Here is a 21,141-nt window from a genome sequence, read left to right as displayed (position 1 = left end):
TTTTTGATCAACAGGTGTGTCTGGTGGTGGTCACTGCTTTATAGATCTTTTAGAAGCCATTGTACACTAGGTACAAACTTTTCTGCTGAATTTTAAAGGTATTGCTTTAGTAACTTGGTTTAATAATGATTGTTTCTGTAAGATTTCTTTGATATCCGTTGAACTAATATTATTTCTGATTTGTCTTCTGGACCATAGCTCTGTGGTATTGGTGACTATGAAGAATGCCCTCCTAGCACAGAAAAGAAAATTTATGTCAATAGACTCAGGGTTTGTTTTTTGTTTTTTGTTTTTGTTTTTGTTTTTGTTTTTTTTTTTTTTGATCTTGAACATAAAATTCCAGTTGCAGGCAGAATGGTTTCATCTTTCTATCCAATGGTTTGTTTTCACCCCTTCCTCAGAGGTAGAACCACAAAAAAGATAAAAATCCTGTAGTACCTGGGGTGACTTCAAAGTCACAATGAGATCACCACATACTCTTGATGACTCAGACAATCTTGTAGCAAGTACCTCTTCTGTGTAGTCAGTAGTCACCAAAATCTCTTCAGTTGAGTGCTATCTGGCTGGTGTCTTGCAAAACATAGTTTTCACTCAGTACCACTTGCTTTTGGTCTTGGAGAACAAATAGAAAGATGTCTCAGCTACTTTACCTTCTGAAGACAAGCACATGGTGGGTGGTGACCTTACAGGTGTGGGCTTATCATTGACTCCACCTCCATGCAGCTAAGAGTGGCGCTAAAGATGCAAGAAGAGGTGGAAGTCTTCCCACAGATACAACTACTTCTGTAGAAGGCTACACCTTTCAATACCCAGACACAATGGAAAATGGGACTCTCTTCCCAGTGACCCCTGCTAAAACTGAGGTCTTTGGAGAAACTGAAGTGACTCTTGCTACTGACTCCAACTTTAATGTTGATGGCTCCTTACCAGGTAATTTAACCATTTGTCATCTAGCTTGCTTCTCTGGAGAAACAATATATTTATTTTCCTATTGTAGGGGATATTTTCTGTGCAGGCTGTGATTAGATTACTTTGCTCTATAGGGATGGTTTTCATCATTGGTCATCAATTATAGTGTCAGCAAACTAGAATTTGAGGTAAAATAATGTCTCCATTTCCTGATGTAGCATCCTTTTTTCTTGTGTAATGGTTCATATGGTAGATTTTCTTGCTTTGTATTTTCTTCATTCTGTGATATATTAACTTATCATGTGAAATTAATATTTTGATGGATGAAAATAGTTGAATATTAGCAATTTCACTTGATTCAGATAATATATTCTGCCTATTTAACAATGCTTTACTAGACATTCAAATTATTTTCATATGCTGGTATCTTTGCTCTGAAATTACCTTTAATTGGTGATGGACTGATTGGTTTTATTTTTGGTGATGAGTTGGTATATAAACATTTTCTATTTGTGGTATGCTTCAAAGTTTATGATTTACTATTAATAAACTAAGACCCTCAGTTTTATTGTAATGGTAAATATATGACTTACTCAATTAAGTCTGACATGGACCCAGAACAAAACTTTTATCTCAAGGAAGCAATCCTCTCTACTTCTTTATTTCTTTGTTTGTGTTAAGAAACTAACACTATAGAAAGGGAAATTGGAAAGGGATTTCTGTGGCTAAGAAACTAGACACCTCCTCCCACTAGTACCTGTAATCTGAGTACCTCTTACCATTCAATCACTGACACAGTAAAGATGAGTAACTTTAAGTATAAATATATACGTACATGCACATATACCTAATTTGTAGAAAGACCCTAACTCCTCCGCTCTCCCAAAAGACAAAGATAAGAAAATGACCTCACGGAAATCCCATATGCAAAGCAAATGGCAGCGGTGACATTCTGATTGATGGAGGGAGGGAAAATCCAAGGTGTTACATGCTTAGCACATTCCCTCTGGCTTCTCACTCTAGGTGCTTTAAAAATAGCATCTTCAGCAGTAATGGCAAGCCCAAACCCCCTTACACTCTGAAGGCTTTTGGTTATTGTCCTTATTAATAATCTTCTTTTCCTCATCAGAACCTCCAAATGTTGTTAGATTCATGCAGCATGAATGAAAGTGAAACAAACATTCTCATGCTAGAATGGCCCCATCATGCTACTTAGTGGATTTGTATTTAAAATGACAATCTTGGGTCTAGTTTCTTAGGTGGTTTGCAGGGTCTAACTTCTATCAAGTAAAACACTTTCTACCAGATTAGTATCCCCATGTGCTGATCTCTTCTGATCAATGTAAGAAAGGCAATGGTGCTGAGGGGTGTCCTTCAGTTCTTTGTGAATTCAGTGATCAGTAAATGGTCTGATTCCCATTCCCTGTTTTAAGTCAGAAGAACCACAGAGTGTATTTTTCTGATCATAAGTATTTCTGTACACTGAATATAAAACACCGAAACATGCGATGGCAGTTGTGGTGATGGGCCTGGTGAAGGCGCTGGCTTTGGAAATGGTGATTTTGGTGGTGGGACTCTTGGTGTGGCATTTCATCAAATGCTGTGGTCTTTTCTCCAAGGAACAAAGTGGTCTCTCTGCAATAGTTATGCGCAACTACAAGCAAGTTTGCCTCTCCTAAGCAGGGAATCACATACCGTGCATTTCACTGTATTCTTTTTCTAGGCACCCTTGTAATGATCTGTACCAACTTTTGGAACCCCTGTTGTCTGTGTATATTGGTTCCCATATGATTTGATCATATAATTTGGACTTAAAATTAGTCACTTGAGTTTGTCTCTACCTAGAGCTTTCTGGTGATGGGTATTTGAGAAGAAGGGATCATTATCAATGGTTGCTGATCCTGTGGGCTTAACTTTTTTTTTTTTTTTTTTTTAAATATGAACTGAGACTTCTGATGCCCAGCTGCCTGTCATTCACACCATTTCACTGGTTCTTATTACACTTAGGGTTGACCTTTCTCCTCTCGGGATAAATAGTTTGATTTTCCCTTTGAGCTTTTGCCTCGTTCATTCCTAAGATTCTTTTGTTTCAGATTCAGAAAAATCTCTTTTTATGCTGGATGGTCTGAGCCACATTTCATCCATTTAAGTGATCACATTCCAGTATCACAATCCTTATCCAAGCTATGAAGTATCTCATTCAAAACTCAGCCCTGTGAAAGCATCATCATGGTTTTCTCAGAATAGTCTTTAGCTCTGTTCTTGGATTTCTACCTGCATGGTATTTTTAGTGCTCATCTGGGATGGCCTGTGCTGCCTTAGTTTCCTTCATTTTGATTAAGGATCTAGCCTGTTCAACAATGTCTCAAAGAATGAGCAGTGCCTTCTTCCTTGTTGTTAGCAGATGATGGCTTTCCGAAAACGCAACCAACAGAAAGGCAGATGACAGTGTGAATGGAGATACAGTGCTGACTGGTTTTCATTGCTTATTATTCTAGGCGATCGAGACTCATCCATGGACTCCAGGGGGGGTTCCCGCTCTGTGACTCATGGATCCGAATTAGCTGGTGAGTTTAAAATGTTTAGTCACTGTTATACTCTCCCGATGATTGCTAATGAAACATGCATCACTGTCCCTAGAGAATTATTTCACACTTTTTTTTTAAACATATATTTTCAGTCTCAGGGAAGGCTTATTAAGTCACTTTGCTGGACCCCACCCCAAAGTTTCTGATTCAATAAGTCTGGGGTGGAGCCCAAACACTTGTATTCTTAATAAATTCCCAGTCATCCTGATTCTGCTGGGATGGGCACTATACTTAGTCAACTGACACTGTAGCAAAAGAGCATCCATGTGAAAGGGTCTGGAAGAATTCAAGCAATTCTTCTCTGCTGGCTAGTTTTATGGCACAAACAAGCTAGAGTCATCTCAGAGAAGGGACCCTCAATTGAGAAAATGCCTCTATATGACTGGGCTGTAGGCAAACTTGTAGGACATTTTATAGTTAATGATTTACATGGGGTAGCCCAACTCTGTTGTAGGTGCGACCACTGCTTGGTTGGTGATCCTTCATTCTATAAGGAAGCAAAATGAGCCACCAAGGGCAAGCTAGTGAGCAGTACTTTCCCCCATGGCCTCTGCATCACCCTGCAGCCATGTTTGAGTTCCTCTTGCCTTGACTTCCCTCAATGGACTGTAACACATAAGCCAAATAAACCCCTTTCATCCCCAAGTGGCTTTTAGTCATGGTGTTTATCACACTATGTGACCCTAACAAGGACAACTCCATTTTACACTGCCCCATTATGGAGTCAAAAAGAGAGCTCTTTAGGCATGAAATAGCTTGGCTTTGATCCTCATTCCTTTACCTCTAAATTGAGCAAGATGATGACAGGGTCTGAGATTCAATGTTCTAGGTGATAAACTGGAGATATTGTCACAGGGCACCCTTTACAAACCAAATGACAGAATAAATACCTAGAAAACGTTTAGCATAAATCTCATAATGTAGCCAGCATTTCAGAATTTACTGTGTGCCAGAAAGATTAAGCAAAGCATTTCATTTCTACATTGAACTACGTGAAACTGATATTTCCATAGGGCAAGTGATCCCAATACCAGGGAATTTAGAGCTCATTTACTGTTAACATATCTAATTACCTTGCAAACCCTATAATATATGAAAACACTATTATCATCACCTTATTATGGATGAGGAGACTGAGGTAAGAGGTAAGAAAGGTAAGAGGAGGGAAGCAACTTGCCAAGTTGATATGACCAGAGAGTGGTGGAGCCAGGTTTCAAGCCTGGGTCTCATATTGCCTCGCCTAAGCCCAGTCTGGAAGAAAATTCCATAATGACCATAATTACTGCCAGACATGCATTATTAAATAGACTGCTGTTGGCCACGACTCAGATGAACCCCTGGAAACATTACTCCAGGCAGCAAAGTCTGACAGGAGGCAAACTTACTTCTAATCCCTAATGTTGGGATTACAGAGACGTTCTCTTAGCACTTCCTCTATGAGCTCCTAATTATTACAAATCTATGTGGTCCATAAGATCCAGAAAATCCATACAAATTAGCAGCCTCTGCTGCATGAGTTTGATGCAAGTGCCACCTCTAGGGTTCTAATGAATCTGGGGATGAATATTTACATGGTGGCTTTGGTGACAACCCTTAAATGTAGGAGCTCTGGGGTGTAGGGATCTTTGGAAATTATCCTAAAATAGAAAGTAATGGTTCAAACTCACCAGGGTCTTTAGCACACTTGGCATTCCCCAGCTTTAGTTTCCTTGTTAGTAAAAGTAAACCCCCAGTCACCTACTTCAGTAATAGAGATTTTGTGTAAAAGTCAGGGTACTGAGAAAGTAAGAGATTACTGTTTGAAGGCACAGTTTCCAAAGCCAAGTGATCCCTACAACTATGAGTGTAGCCTGTGGAGCAGCAGAGATTGCATATAGAAGCTTGCTGGAAGTGCCTAATTTTGTCCCCTCCAGGTAGATACACACTGGGTGAGGGTCTCGGTTATCCAAGCCCCTCCCCTTCAGCTGATTTGTGTGCTCCACTCTCTCTGCCTTTCTCACAGTTGAAGCCAACGGAATGATCTCTGTGCCCATGTCTGGGGTTGGGCCACATTTCCAAACTGGTGTGTCCAGTGCCCTGCTTTGCAGAACTTGTTCTCCAGGCCTGTTCTACCCTGGTTAGATTTATGGATCTCTTGGGCTGTCTGTGGCCCATCCTTTTTGCTTGAAGTGAGAATCAGGTGGGTGGGAACTGGTCTTTTTCCTTTGGCTCCTGTGCAGATGTCTATTGTTCAAACAGGAGGTTTCATCTTGTGCACACACCTAGATCTTTCCTTGCTGGGAGCACTTCTTTGGAAAAGGAAAATAAATAGATTATAATCTATTAATGGCCTCCTTTTCAAATATCAAAGGCTGCTATGAGTCAGACCAGAGAGACCAGTGGGAGTGACTATACCTTTACAGTGGTTTTCAAGGCCAAAGTTCTCCAGTTTGGAGGGCTGATATGCCATGACTTGTGCATGCAAACCCTGCCAGTTGCTCAGGACACTGACAGGTGGGTAGAAAAATTGCCTTGGCCTCTTTTGAGATTTGTGAAAGACAGACCACTCTCAGAACTTCTGTGTTGAAAACAACACAGAAGTTACTTGGCTCTGTTTTGTTTGATCTTTAGCAAATGCACAAACTATACAAACCAAGTTGTCCTATGTAGTTAGATTTTACCATTTACTCTGCAGAGTCTAAAGTGTGACCCTCTCAGCTATCCTGGCCAGTGGGCTAACCAAACAGTCTTGTTTAGGCTTCTCTCTCCTTGGTGGCCTTTGCGATTCCAGAACAGGTCGCTGTTTAGTGGCAAGGAGTAAAGGAAGAAAAGAAACAGAAAACCAAGATGTTTCTTTTTAGATGTGGAAAAGATATCATTTTCTTTGTTTTGAAAAGGCACCTGGGCTCTGACACAGTGATTGTCTTCTCACAATGCTTCTTTACAAGTAGGGAGTTTTGTTCCTTTCTTTATTTTGTCGTTTGACAGTAGAAAGCATTCATCTTTCTATTATGTTTCACTGTATTAGCATAGACTCTACGAACCACTTATTTATAAACAGAAAAAGTGCCACCCCCCCCCCACACACACACACTTACACACCATGGCAAAAACAAAATTGGCGTTCACACCGTACCTACAATCAATGTTCATCCTAGTTTGCTTTCCATTGCTGTGATAAAGGCCTTCACCAAAGTAACTTGGGGTGGGGGAGGTCTATTTCACATGTCTATCCTGCGTCATGGTAGACTGAAGAAAGTCAGGGCAGGCAGCTGGAGGCAGACACTGAAGCAAAAGCCATGTAGGAATGTTACTTATAGCTTGCTCTCCATGGACTGCTCAACTCGAATTCTTATACTACCCAGGACCACTTGTCTGGGGTGGCACTACCCTGGTGAGCTGGGCTCTCCCATATCAATAATCAAGAAAGTCCCCCCACAGATTTACTTATCAGATGGAGGCATTTCCTCATTTGAAATTACTTCTCCACAGATGACTTGGGCTTGCATGTATCAAGTTGATAAAAACTGACCAGCACAATTTGTATGTGATTGTTTTAGACTTACTTTGGACTTTCCAAAGCACATACATATACTAGGGATATTAATAAAATGAAGACATTGTTTCTGGAGGTTTCCAGTGTTGCTTGAGATTTTTGAATTCCTAGCCAACTCCCTAACATGGGGGTCCATCTTGGCCGATGGGACCACCTTTTGTAGAACTAATAAATGCATTCAACTACTACCATCATATAGTTCTTTAGGCTTCTGTGAGTTAACAATGAAGTGGTTTCTGTTATGATCCTCACTTTCAAAGTGAGAAAATAGAGAGTTAAAGATAAGGACTTGGCCAGGCACATGTTGCTAATAAGAGGCAGAGTTAGGCCCTAAGCCCAGGGTTGACTAGCTCTGGAGCTCCAGTTCAAACACTGCCCATCACTGTTCCTTGCCACAGAAATAACATTTGTAAGCTTTAGCTTAGTCACACTGAACTTTCTTGGGAGGTGAGGGGAGATTATATCTTTTGCCCAATACTTTATAACCCTCCGCATCTTGAATCTACTTATAGTTTCTAGTAAGGCAGCAGCTGGAGGGTAGCCCGGCACCATGCTGTGGAAGGAACTCCTGAGTATATATTCCAAACATGGGCTGAAAGAGCTTGTTGCTTCTCCCCTTAGGACACTCAAGTGGGAACCAGGACAGTGGAGTGACCACAACTTCTGGTCCTATGAGGAGACCTCAGATTCCAGGTGAGTTTTCCATCATGAAGCAAACATCAGATAATTACAGCAAGATTCTCTGAATATCCTAGATGAGACTTCATCAAATGCACATCTGGCTTCCCTCTGTAAGATTAAGTATAAATAAAAATGCTACAGCCTCCTTGTAGTCCTCTGTTTCCCCCTCTAGGTATCCATTAGATGGATGAGCTCACATTGAGGCCTACCTCAAAGAACTGATGCATCAGTTACTAAGGCACTCTTCCCTCATGAATGATGATGGATCACCCAAGTTCTTCCTAGATCAACCCAGTTTCCCCTATATTTCTGGGACTGAGATGAAGAGTGTCATTCTCTTGCATTGGCAGGCAGGGAGAAGACACCAAATCATCTGTGTTGGCTGGAGTGAAAACCATTCCTCTGGTCCTCAAACGACTTTTCCTTGAGGGACAGTCAGCTAACACAGCCAGAAGAAACTTTTTATAAGGTCTCATACACACAGGGAGGGAGCTTTGACATCTGGCTGTCCCATGCTACAGGATTTAGCATTTGATGCAGTTTCTTCTTTTACCTTGGGGGTTGAAAATGAGCATGTGCAAAGGGGGAGATTCCACAAAGGAAGTTTCCCTTAATGCTGTAAATTACTCTTTTAACCCTTTCTTTAGAGGCCTCCAAAACAGCTTCCCTTGTGGACCTTGGTCCTTTATCTCAACTCATTGGCCACCTGGATACAAGGATAGAGTGGACATTCAGGGAGGAGTGGGCAGGGGAGAGAAGGCTGAATTCAAGCACGAGGATTCATCCCAATCTAGTTAGAAGGAATATGGACTCCTCAGTGCTGAAGGCCAGGCAGCGTAGAGGAAGGAAGAACAGAAGTGACATCTTCCTGAAAGTGTCCTTGCTTCCTTAAAGTAAACCAAAGTGGCTGCACAGTCTGAAGTAAGAGGAAATCAAGACTCCCACGGAGAACTGTGGCTGACAAATCCCTGTCTTTCTTCTTTCTCAAGCCTTCATTTACCGCACACATCTGCAACTGCATCGATTCAACTTGTCAATCCTTTTGAAGCCCAAGTTTAAAACAAATGCATAATATTACATCAATCCACAAGTAGTACATAGTTATCTAGTAAATTTTAGAAACTATAGCTTAGAAAATAGATGGAAATATCAATTGCTTATTGTATCTCAATACCCACAAGTGTTAAAGCTATAGTCTTAATTAATGTTCTTCCTAATATTTTTTAAATTAATTTATTTCAAAACTGCCACATGTGCTATTTGACTAATATTTTCTGCCTGTCAGTTCCACTTTCCACGTCATTAAGCACCTTTCTCTTGAATTATGTAGCACATAACAAAATGTATAACTCCTGATCTATTTATTTAATCCATCACCATTGGACATTAAGTTGGTTTCAACTTTTATTGGTATAAACAGCATAACATCTTTAAAGATAATTTTGAGATTCTATAGCATTTTAGAAGTATAACTGCTAAATCAAAAAGCTTGAGTAATTTAGAGTCTGTCATCAGTGGAGCCGAATGATTGAAAGAAGTAGAAGATGTCTCCTTTTTTTTTTTTTTTCTTCCTTTATCGTAGGAACATTCTTTGCCCACTAGCTTATGAACTCCATCTTGTTTTTGAGCGAAATGCAAGGCAGATGCTCTTACACAGGCATGGGCTGTTTCTGTCAAGAGAAATATAAATTTCCTTTAATCTACTTAGAAGTTCACAAAAACCATGTACAAACTTCAACAGGTTGCTTGATATCTTTTTTTTGAAACACTTTTATTCTGGAAGAACTATTGATGAAAGGTTAATAAGAGAAGTCTGTTGGATGAACATCCACAGCAGAATCTGTCTTAGGATGTTTTAGCTGAGCTGTTAGTCAGACCTCTCTGCAGAGCTGACTGGGGGTTTTATTTGGAGTGGATCAATTTTGAAATTGCATATTTTTTATTTCATAAAGCATGCTTGTGAAGCTCACGTATGTCCTTTTCCTCACCACAGAATGGCTCATCATCTTGGCATCTCTCCTGGCACTGGCTCTGATTCTTGCCGTCTGCATTGCGGTCAATAGTAGGAGAAGGTAAGAGAGAGTGGCCCTGGCAGCTTTCCACTTCAAAGGGCATTGTGGAACTTGGGTTTTATATCCGTGTTGCTCAGACTATAGTCCTTGTGACTCTCAGCCTTGGTACCCTGGAGCTTGTTAGACATGTAGGGCTTCTTGCCTGACAGCAGATTTCCTGCACTAGAGCCTACCCTTTACCAAGATCCCAGGGAACCCTGCTCATAACATAGTTTAAGGAGCTCTTCTCTGCCCAATTCTTTAGAAAAATAAGACATCTATGACTTGGAACCCCTCCTCTAAACAGTGCTTGAGTTTTACTGTTTCTAAAATTTTCATGGTTAAACCATATGCTGACTATCAGATAGAGGTTATGAAATAGTTCGCTGGAAAGACACTTAAAGTACATACCCAACCACTGGCTCATTAAACAAATATTAACTGAGTTTTTCCAATGCTGAAAATGTTGTATGACAAGTCAAGAATTGGTCATCTTCCTTTGACCATTGGAAGCATATGGAACCTTCTGGAATCTTTGCCCAAAATTGGCATGGGCAGATGGTCATCTTCACATCCTTGAAACCCCTCTCTCCCACAGTAACAAAGGCTCTGTATTCTGAAAGTCATTTATATAATATGCATATTTAATTAATTTATAAGCAGCCTCTCAGTAGAGTGCTACCCCAAGGTGAAATGCAGGAGGAATAGTAACTCTAGCACCAGGAGATGGGAACTTTAAGCCAGGGCACTAAAAAATAAAAGTCTAAATTCCTACCCAGACGTTTTAAAGATTCATTGTTTTTTCCTAAATGTCTGCTGCAGACATGAAGCTTTTAGTAAATATCCCTTGGGATTGCCCCTTGGAAGGTTGGAGTCTTCCTGCTTAACTGGGCTGCCTTTGCTGCGCCTCTAAATCACCTCACAGTCCCCAAATGATTCAGATTCTGAGAAGTCAGGAGAGAAATAAACACTTTGTTCTTACTGTTCAGAAAGAATAAGAAACTATTTCCAGTGGCCTGCACAGTCTCTGGAGGGTTTCTCATCATCTGCAGAAACCAAATAACACTGTTCTACAGTTCTTAGAATTCGTGACAGTGCTCACTCAAATCATGGTGCTGCTACCTATACCTTTGAGGGAATAAGAAAACTATTAGTCATGAGTGCTGACCACCCATGGAGCAAAGGCTGGGGAAAATAGGAGAGACCTCCTATGGGCTCCCACGATTACATGAAAACAAATCTGGGAGCTGCAGAAGCACTTCGAAGAGCTTTTATTCTTCCCCTTGGCGTCCCTGTTTTCTCTTGGATTATTTTTGCTCAATTAAATATGAACTTCCTTTTGTTTGGAATCAGCCTTTGATTTCAGGCCCTAGAGTGTGTCACATGTACAGTCCATAAGCTTTGCAGATGTCACCATGGGGATGTCCCAGATGCTGTTGGCATGGAGGCCCCTCCTTCAGCATCTCAGCTGTCCTGGAGAGCAGTTGGAATCTGCATGTTGTAGCATCTTAGCCCTCATGGCTCCCTGTCTCCTCAGCAGCAGAGAAAGGACCTCATGGCCTCCTCTCCCCTTGTCCCCAGGCCAGCCATCACCCTAGCAACCCACAAACAGGGGCAGGCAGAAGCTGGCTGAGCCAGCCTCTCACCGGGAAAGCAGCTTCGTGGACTTCATAAATTATTGTGTCCTGATTTGATAATTGAAAACAGATTTGCCACACTGCTGAAAAGTGGTTAAGGACTGCATGGGCCCCTTAATGTGTGTTGTGTTCCTAAAACTAATAGCCCATGGGCCTCTTAATGTGTGCTGCATTCCTAAGGCTAATAGCCCATCTCTAATTCCGCTAGAAGGCAGGAGTCTTTCTGCTTTGAGTACTCCGTTTATGAAAGATATGGAACTCCATTTTCATCAAAGAAAGTTTGGCCCAAAGGGGATTCATTTATTCAACAAGCATCTTTTGCGGGCATCTCCGGTTGTTAGCTTTAATGAGGAAGGAGAGAAAATAGAGAGCGTGTTCTTCTCTAAAACAGTTTTGAGGTTTAGATGTATGGAGTTCTAAGACTGGCTGACTGCCTGGAAGATGGTTCTGTTAGTAACGTATTGCTGTGCACAAAGGAGGGCCTGATTCATGCCCCCAGGACCCATGTAAAAGGCTGGTCATGATGGTGTGACCTCATAATTCCAGCACTGGGGAGTCAGAAACAAGAGTCTTTCCCTGGAGCCTGCTAGCCAGTCTAGTGAAATTGCTGAGCACCAGGTTCAGTGAGGAAAAACCTGTCTCAATAAAGTAGGTGGAGAGTGACTCAGAAAGACACCCAACATTGACCTGTGGCCTCCATGCTTACATATGCCCAGGAGCCAATAAACCTAAATGCATGAACAAGTATACACACACACACATACACACACACACACAGACACACACACACATACACACACACACACACACACACACACACACACACACACAGAGCTATCATTGAGGACACCCTTTGTGCTCATTGAACCAGAGGTGGCATTAGGCAGAGACACTAACTCCCAGCATTTGTATTGCAAAGTTCTCCAGGAGTCACAGCATTTGAATGGTCCTGATGGGATGGGCATCCGAGAGATGGCTTAGCTAGAGGAGGACACATGTCCAGTTCCTAGCACCCACATGGTGGCTCATAACCACCTGCAACCCTAGATCCATGGATCTGCCACCCGCCTCTGGGCTCTGAAGGCACCTGGAAAACATATGGTATACATGCATGCATGCAGGCAAAGCACCCATGCATATAAAATAAAAATAAGCAATCATTTTTTGGAAAGACACTGATGGTGGGGGTGCTCCATGGTTTCCTCAACTTTTCTCACCCTTGGCATGATCACACCAGCTTTCCCTGCTGCCTTCATGAAACCAGGAGCCTGAATTAGAGCTTTGTGTGCTCCCCAGAAGAGCAAGTTGCATCAGGAGCCAGTTGTGTTGGTAGATATTGGATGAGGCACAACAGTAGCAGTCCTTGGGCGCCTTCCCCTTGAAGAATTTATCTGATGTGTCTGGAAAGGAGAAAACTCTCCAGGGCCTTACCAAAGAAAGCTTCTGAAACTCAGGTCTGGTCTCAAAAGATTCTATGCTGGCTGTGTAGAGCACACCCCGTCAGCCTTCCCTTTCATGAGAATGATGGTATTTTTAGGGAACCTTTGCCTAGTCATAAATCTCCATGATTTGGTAAGATTTTCCTTCTGTTGTGTAGTAGTCAGGCTTCGTCTGATTGGTGCTTGCCTGAACTGGGTCTGCATCCTAGAACAGTGCTATCCATGAGGGATAATCATGGTCCATGTTTACTCTCTAAGCTACCATCATAGTGACTTTAGACTCATTCTATCACAGAAGTAAGATGTTTCCCCCTCAGGAAAAGTTTTTATTTAGAAATAATATGAGCTGAAGGGTGGGCATGTAATAGCACAGGTTTGGAGACGTCCAGGCTGCACATCAATAGAGAAAAGAGCAGCATAGCAAAGCGTTCTTTTGGGTGCTTGGAGGTAGCTAGAGTGTTAATCACAAGGATGCGTTTGTTAAAGCAAATTCTAAGAAGTGGATTTTAAATTGTTCTTTGTTTTAACTTAACTGCATGTAAGACTGGGCATGGCAGCACACACCTGTAATCCTAGCAAGCTAAATCTGGAGAATCATGGGTGTGAAACCAGGTGTATAGCAAGACCCTGTCTCAAAGTAAATAGGTCAAACAAACAAACAAAGAAACAAACATGTGGCTGGTGGCTACTATATTGGATAGCACATCTTTAGTATCTGCAAAAATGAATGCATAAACATCTGAAGGGGCTTGGGGATAGAAAAGCCATAAAATCAATTGCCAAGTTATTTGTCTAAGTAGAGATCAACTCCAGGATGCTCTAAAAGTATGTTATCTGAATCCAGTGCCCACCTTGTCTGCCCACCCCTTCTAGGATAAGTCCAGGGCTGGCTCATTTCCCTTCCTGTGTTTGTTGTATGTTCTGTAGTGCTTGCAGTTCAAGGGAAGAAAAGACAAAGATGAGATGAATTTTTGTAAGGACATTGGGTCGCTAAGACGCAGCTGTAAAGATACCAGATGTAGTGTGGCATCAGACACCACTCTTGGATTCAACCTCTGGTTTACAAACACCTCTTCAGCATTCATCTTCTGTGCTGAAAACCATTACTAAGAAAAAGGAAAAATATCAGAATAGTCTTAAAAATAGTCTTAAAAGTGCTTATTAATGCCCAGAGCACTTGATATTCCAGTTTCTTAGAATAATCTTAAGTAACCTTCCTGAAAGAACATAGACTGATAATAGGGACAGAAATCTAGAGGTCAGTGGGTCAACACAGTGGACATGTCTACCTGTCTGCTGTGACACACTTCCAAATCAGTTCCTTCTTGGTTCTCAATCTGGGTTGTGACCTCTTCAGAGGTCGAATGACCCTTTCACAGGGGTTGCCTAAGACTATCCTGCATATTAGATATTTGTATGGCGATTCATAATAGTAGCAAAATTACATTATGAAGAAATGAAGTAGTAACAGAAATAACTTTATGATTGGAGGTCACTACAACATGGGGGAACTGTATTAAAGGGTATTATAGTCTTAGGAAGGTTGAGAACAACGGACTTAGAGGAATAGCGTCAATCTGGTCCTGCCTGCATGAATTCACGTATTTTTATACTTACAAGCACTTTGCTGTTTTTCATCCTACCTCTCAACAATCTGGTTGATAAGCAAATGGGACTTAGTTAGGCATTAGGCGAGGCATGTTTCCTCTAAGAACACAGACTATGTCACCTGAGAGTTTGGAATAATACAGGCAGTGTTCGCCTCCAGCTTTTGAGTTATCTTGCCAATGCGTAGAGGAAGGCAGGTGGAGTGCTGGGGTTGTTAGCCTGATCTCTGGCAGCTTTAACAAGCAGGCTTTGCCACTCATTCTCAGTAGGCCAGTTAAACAGGTAAGTCGATTCAAAGCAGAGAAAGAAAAGGTAGACAATGTGACCATTGGGAAGAGGAACAAATAAAGATATACCTTGACAATCCTTTCCCCAAATCCAGCTCCAGAGTCCAGACATGAAGTATAAATAGAGGATAAGATGTTTGGGCAGCTAAGCAATTTCAGTGATGGCAAGACCCCACCTATCATTGACCCAGTATTGTGTGGGCTCCAGGCTGTCTGGCACAGCAGTTGTTAAAGCTGTGGGAAAGATGTGAAATCTCTTTCCCAAAGACAAGGTCCCCTCTGGCTTGCACCAAGATTCAACTTTGCTTTTCCCAAGTATGATATTAGGAAATTCTAATTTCTTGGTGACCCTTATTACAATGGTCTGATAGCCCAAAGGAGGGGAACAAAGTTCTCTATAGGGTGCCATCATTCCTGTGAGGACAGTTACAGTGACAGCAGCCAAAGAAACCATTCGAGTTCATGTCACATGACTTCCATTCTATTAACAACTACAGCCTGCACTTGAATGCTTGCTATATCCTAGGTTCTCTTCTGATTATCCAAGGCCTTAGTTTGTTCAACCTACAATATTCATAAAAGCAATAAATAGCAGCAGTAGACTATTGATTTCCCACCATCCTGTGAGGCTGACAGTCCTAACAGTCTGATTTCACAAGCACATAAGCTGAGGCTCAGAGAAGTCAAGTGCGTTGCTTCAGGGTACACAGCTGCATTAAGCATTCGAAAGCTCTTTGCTACGCATCCTGCTGTCTGTATGGACCTTATCGGTGGTGTTCCCAGCCCTCATCCACGGTTGAAGTATCTTCCCTTCTACCCTTCCCCACCCACACCTATGCTAAATGATACAGGATCTACTTCCGGTTGAGGCAGTATATATATATATATATATATATATATATATATATATATATATTCCCCAAACAAGAGATTAAAGTTTATGGTCTTGGCAGTCTTACAGGGAAGAGCCTATGATCACACATAATAGACATTTTTGTCTCTAGAGTTCAAAATATCCAGCAGCAAAGAGAACCGTTCCAGCTTCATACTGTTTCCAAACCTCCAGCATGGACAGAACCAGGCAGAGCACAGCCACCTAATCTTGAAACTTGAGGTCTGAGTATGGTCTCAGTCATTCTTACTTTTGTCACCTCAAACAAGCCTTAAAAGTGCCCTGGCCCTCATTTCTCACTGCTGTAAAATGGAAGTGATTGTCGCTTTAATGAGGGTGATAGCAACTTCTTGTGCTTTGCCTAGAGCTAACCATGCATTTAATAAATGTTCGTCCATTTTCCCCTCATCATAGCTGTGAAGCTGTAAGACTTGGCTTCCATTAGCCTAACCCAACTGCTACAGGCACAGCAACAATCAGGTTACAGCAAAGAGGAAGCTTTGAATCAGGCTGGGGGGGTGGGGCAGGCAGTGTCATCAGAATCACAAGGACAAGGTCAGAGTCATACTTTACCATAGAAGCCCTTCTCCTGCCTTAAAATCTTGAATCACATTGCTAAGAAACCTTAAAGTGGCATGAATGGTTTATCTTCTGTTGGTATCAAATGTCCTATTGAAGGACTTTGTGGAAGTTAACCGACCGTGAGGAGAGTCAATATGGCCTCACCCTTCTGGAGCACTGATGCTCTCTTATTCCCCACACAAGCTGCAACAATACTGACAAAGCAACACAGTGTTGACTGAAAGAGGAAGTAGCGGAACTTTCTTGAGTACACAGATCAAAATGATTTACGATCACAGTCCTCATGGTTTATCTGAGGCTGCAGAGCTATAATGCTCCAGAAACAAACATTTGCACTGCACAGGGAAGGAGAGCCGGGGCTCCAGAGTCAGATGAATCAGTGTCTGAATCCTTCCTCTTTCATTGTGTGTTGACTTAGAAAGTCTGTTGGATTTTCATGCCCCTGGGAGTTTCTTCAACTCTAAAGGGTCTAGGGTGTAATAATAGCGTTGGGTTCTACACTCCTGACTCTCAAAGGCTGGAGCAGACGCCTCTGCAGTATGGTGGTTTATTGTTCGGTTGTTTTCTATTTAAGAAACCAGAGACTGACTTTAGAGCAGCGGTTCTCTATATGTGAGTCTCGACTCCTTTGGGAGGGGGGTTGAATGACTCACAGTGGTCACATGTCAGTATCCGACATATATGATATTCACATTACAATTCATAACAGTAACAAAATTACAGTTATGAAGTAGCAATGAAAATAATTTAATAGTTGAGTCACCTTGACATGGTAGGCTGTTATTAAAGGGTTGCAGCATTAAGAAGATTGGGAACCACTGACCTAGAGCATTATCCATACTAGGCAAGTACTCTACCACTGAGCTCTATCCTCAGTCTTCTTTGCCTTCTTTGAGACTGGGTTTCATTGCGTTATCCAGGCTGGTCTTGAACTTAATTGTTGTAGTCCAGGAAGGCCTTGAACTTGTGATTTTCCTGTCTCAGCCCCCAGAGTAGCTGCAAATATAGACTGTTAAACTTCAGATTCTGGAGCCCAGCTCTTGATCTTCCTGATTTCTTCTTCAATAGATTAGATAGATAATTTTCACACCTGAGAGTTCCCTTTTGATGCTAGACTAGAGAATCTCACTTTAAGAAGTTCTGGAGTCAGGAAGATGAAGTAGAGAAAGCACCATGCTTGGTTCTGGCCACATAGGAAGACCACACTAAACTGTGGTGATGATCATGATGCTATCCCCAGCAGTACTGGTCATGATGACGATTGTTGGTTGGTTGATTGACTTCTGCACCCTTTCTCAGATGATGTTTTTAAAACTTACCAGGTGTGGGCAGAAGAAAAAGCTGGTGATCAACGGTGGCAATGGAACAGTGGAAGACAGGAAACCCAGTGAGCTCAACGGGGAGGCCAGCAAGTCTCAGGAAATGGTGCATTTGGTGAACAAGGAACCATCAGAGACCCCGGACCAGTGTATGACAGCTGACGAGACCCGGAATCTGCAGAGTGTGGACATGAAGATTGGGGTGTAGTGCCTACGCCATTAACTTGAACAGACACCGTTACTTGTCATTACTGGGAGCTGGGACCCTTAACAGATGTGCTACTGATTATTTTTATTGGGGATTATTTTTAACATAAAATTTTCTATTCCTTTTTTATTTTATTTCATTTTTTCTAGAGTCTGTTCCAATTTATGAAAATAGCATTGCTTTCTGAAATGAGGTCCCAAAGAATACTCCATTAAGAATTTGACTCTTCCAGTTCCTTCCTAGGGGCCTTGCATTACCAGGGTATGCTACCATAGGCTTCTACCAAATGCACATTCTTGGTCCCTATTGAACCTTATCCCTACCCAAAGTCCCAGGGAACATCCACCAGTTAAGGATTTTCCCCAGAACTTAGATTGGTCTCTGAGAGGAAATTTGAATGGGTCCATATTGCCTCTCCAGCAGTCCAATCCTTAGGCATTGCTTTCCAGTGGAGTGGGAGATCAGGTGTACTGGTTACACACTCTCTTTATAGACTCCCTTCTGCTGGAAAATTTTCAGATGCTTCTGAGAGATCCCCAAAGGGTGACGCTATTTATCTTTAGTAAGCTATTTATCTTTGTTTTTGAAATATCAAACCCTGGAGGTCCTTTGTTCAGTATGACTTTTTTTATTTTATTTTGTTTTGTTTTGTTTTGTTTTTAGGTTAGTTTGTCAGAAGCATAACAGGGTATAAATTGATTAATAATAAATACCTGTCCATCTTCCATCTTGACCCGTTGTGCTGTGATCCTTCAGTTTCTAAACAAGCAAAGTCTGTGTCTTTGTAGCACATTAGTGTGGCCTTAGTATGGTCCTCCTAAACGCACGTTAGAGCATCTGTGCCTGCTGGGTTCACCCAGCTCAATCTTATTAAAGATCAGGGACAGGAGCACTGTTTTCATTCTAGGCTCTCAAAGGGGTTTCTCTCCTGTTCAAGACTCTGAAGTGAGAGTAGGCAAGCTTCAGTCCCTTTTGTGCTTTGGTGACTACCCTTTTCTATTTCTTAAAGAACACATTAAGTTTTTATATCTTACAACGTTTGTGGTCCTGTGTCGTAGAGAATGATCTTATTAGTGATTTCACAAAACATTGTGGTGGGGACTTGTGGCACCTTCTCATAAAAGGAGAAGCCAACAGAAATGAAAGTGTAAATATCGAGCAGTAGCTTGCCACGAGGCGGTGTGATGTACAACCCCCATCTCACTCTAGCCATGGCTGTGTTTGTTGGTGCTTTCACAAGCGAGTTGGTACTTAGAATCAGTTCCCTGGGGAACCCCTCAAAAAGCCACAGGACTGCCCACCACTCTAATCTTATCACCAGATAAGCAGGTTTATGGTTTAGCAAAAGGAGAATGCTGTTACCCTCATAGTTTTCACATACTGGGCAAGTGTTCATTCATCTGCCAGGATGTCCCATTGCTCCTGGATCTTCCTAGGTATTTTGTAGAATATATTAACTATAAAATAAGGCTTTCTCTAAAATGGAACTTCCTTTCTAAGGGTCCCACTTTTCCTGTTGACTAAATTTATATGTTTAGTAGGGTTTTTTTTTCCAAATAAAAACAAACAAAAAAAAGGAGAAAAGTTTTTCACCTGAGTCAGGTTTGAGTTTATATCAAAAGTGGATGTGAAGGTGTTCTTTAAAGGAGATACACGGACTTTCTGGCACTCATTGTGAGCCTCAGCTCTCCTTACTTCATATTCTCAGCCTCCCTCCTTCCCTGCCCAGCTCTCCCCCAGAGCCATGACTTTCATGGACTTTCTCTTTCTCTGTGAATACTATTAGTCAGTTCCATATTTAGACACCTGGTTTTCTTGTTCAAATAGACACTAGATGATTCTTGGCTATTCTCCACTGGTATTAGAATGTCCCCTGTCCTTAGAGCTGTCCTGGCCTACCACACCCACAACAGTTTCCCCGGGGCTCTTTAACCTGTATGCAGCAAGCCACTCTGGGATTGGTCATAAAAGGGCTCTGTCAAGCTCTCCATGACCCCTTGATGCCTTTTGAGGGCACAAGAAGTGTCATGCAAGACTCAGAGCTAAAGATAATTCTCTACCCATTCTAAAAAAAGTCCACTAGTTGGGTTGTGGTAGGACATTGTTTGCCATAGTGGTGGTGATTCTGGTAGCACAATTTGACTTTGAGTTACTCCATGATTTTGTAAAGTATTAGGAGCCCTTAAAGTGTTCTTTTGCCATCAACTATAAATTTCTCATATATCCTGAAGGCTTTCCTTCTCTTTGCCTTGGGTAAAAATCAAATGAGGTGAAAAATACCTTCATGTCCATATTTTGTATGTTCTAGCTAGTTAAAATGGATGTTCCAGAAAAGCCTTTTAAAATCTTTATATTGACATCCATAATACCAAGAACTGTCTTTTTAGCAAGACTGTCACAGCAAAGTAGAAGAAACAGCCATCTTCTTTGGAAAAGTAAAATGTTCATAAGAACAGGGATTGCCCACTATGATGTACTGTGTCTTTGAGTAAGTCCTATGTGTTGACTTTTCAAATATAGCCAATTGCGTAGGTATGTACAATAAGTTTTTCTATTGTTCCTTTGATTTTTCAGAGACCATCCTTTCTTTTTCCAGTTTTTGTATATTTATTGATTGACTAATAATAATGAGGAAAACCTGTTGTGTACATTACCCAATTGAAAGTGTGTATTGGAAAATATTAAACGGTCGTAAAAATGGAACCTAGGGTCTCTGGTGTGAAGGGTCTGGGAAGTGGAGAGGGGCAGAAGGTGATTGTCTGGATGTCTGAATAATATGGAAGAAGTCAGAAGCAGCTGGTATCCTTTGTTTTGTTTTGTTTTCTTCTTTTCTAGCCCCCCCCCATTTTTCTTTGGTGTTTTTGTTTTTGTTTTGTTTGTTTGATTTTTGAAACAGGATCTCATAGAGCTCAGACTGGTAATAAATTCAGTGTGTAGCTGAAAATGACCTTGCCATTTGTGTGTGTGTGCGCGCGCGCGTGTGTGCGGTACATATGTGTGAGTGCATGTTTGCATGCATATAAAAAACATATAGGAGTAGACGTGCATGTTGAAGCCTGAAGTTGCTATCAGAAGTCATCCTTGATGGCTTTTTTCACCTTGTTCTTTGAGACAGGGTCTTTAAATCAAACTCAAGGCTCTTCCAATATGGCTGCTCTTGCTAGCCAGCTTGCTCTGAGGTTTCAGGTGAATCACCATGCTCACCCAACATTTTACATGGGTTCTGGGAACCTGTTCTCCACACAGAACAGTTGCATTTTAACCACTGAGTCACTGCCCCAGCCCTAGACCCTCATCACCCTGCTTCTACCTCCCAAGTGCTGGGACTCCAGGTGTGTATCATCACTACCAAGTGCTGGGACGCCAGGTGTGTATCACCACCAAGTGCTGGGACTCCAGGTGTGT

At 41.7% G+C, this 21,141-nt stretch overlaps 1 protein-coding gene across 3 annotated transcripts in view; it reads left to right on the top strand.

Moving 5' to 3' along the window:
- The window catches only part of Cd44 (CD44 molecule (Indian blood group)), an 89,019-nt gene extending 68,351 nt beyond the window's left edge, over nucleotides 1–20,668 (top strand). For 2 of the 3 annotated variants that reach the window (XM_021183489.2, XM_021183498.2), the window contains 5 exons: nucleotides 724–930; nucleotides 3,408–3,476; nucleotides 7,654–7,725; nucleotides 9,707–9,785; nucleotides 17,532–20,668. In XM_021183489.2, the coding sequence (XP_021039148.1) occupies nucleotides 724–930; nucleotides 3,408–3,476; nucleotides 7,654–7,725; nucleotides 9,707–9,785; nucleotides 17,532–17,736 (632 nt within the window). In that variant the 3' untranslated portion in view covers nucleotides 17,737–20,668. The remainder of the gene's footprint in view (nucleotides 1–723; nucleotides 931–3,407; nucleotides 3,477–7,653; nucleotides 7,726–9,706; nucleotides 9,786–17,531) is intronic. The other variant, XM_021183532.1, reaches the window with a different exon arrangement.
- Nucleotides 20,669–21,141: the final 473 nt, after the last annotated feature.

The sequence above is a fragment of the Mus caroli genome, chromosome 2 (genome assembly GCF_900094665.2).
Source record: "Mus caroli chromosome 2, CAROLI_EIJ_v1.1, whole genome shotgun sequence".
Taxonomy (NCBI): domain Eukaryota; kingdom Metazoa; phylum Chordata; class Mammalia; order Rodentia; family Muridae; genus Mus; species Mus caroli.
The sequence above is the reverse complement of the archived record's forward strand: the minus strand, read 5'-3'. Positions and strand labels throughout refer to the sequence as shown.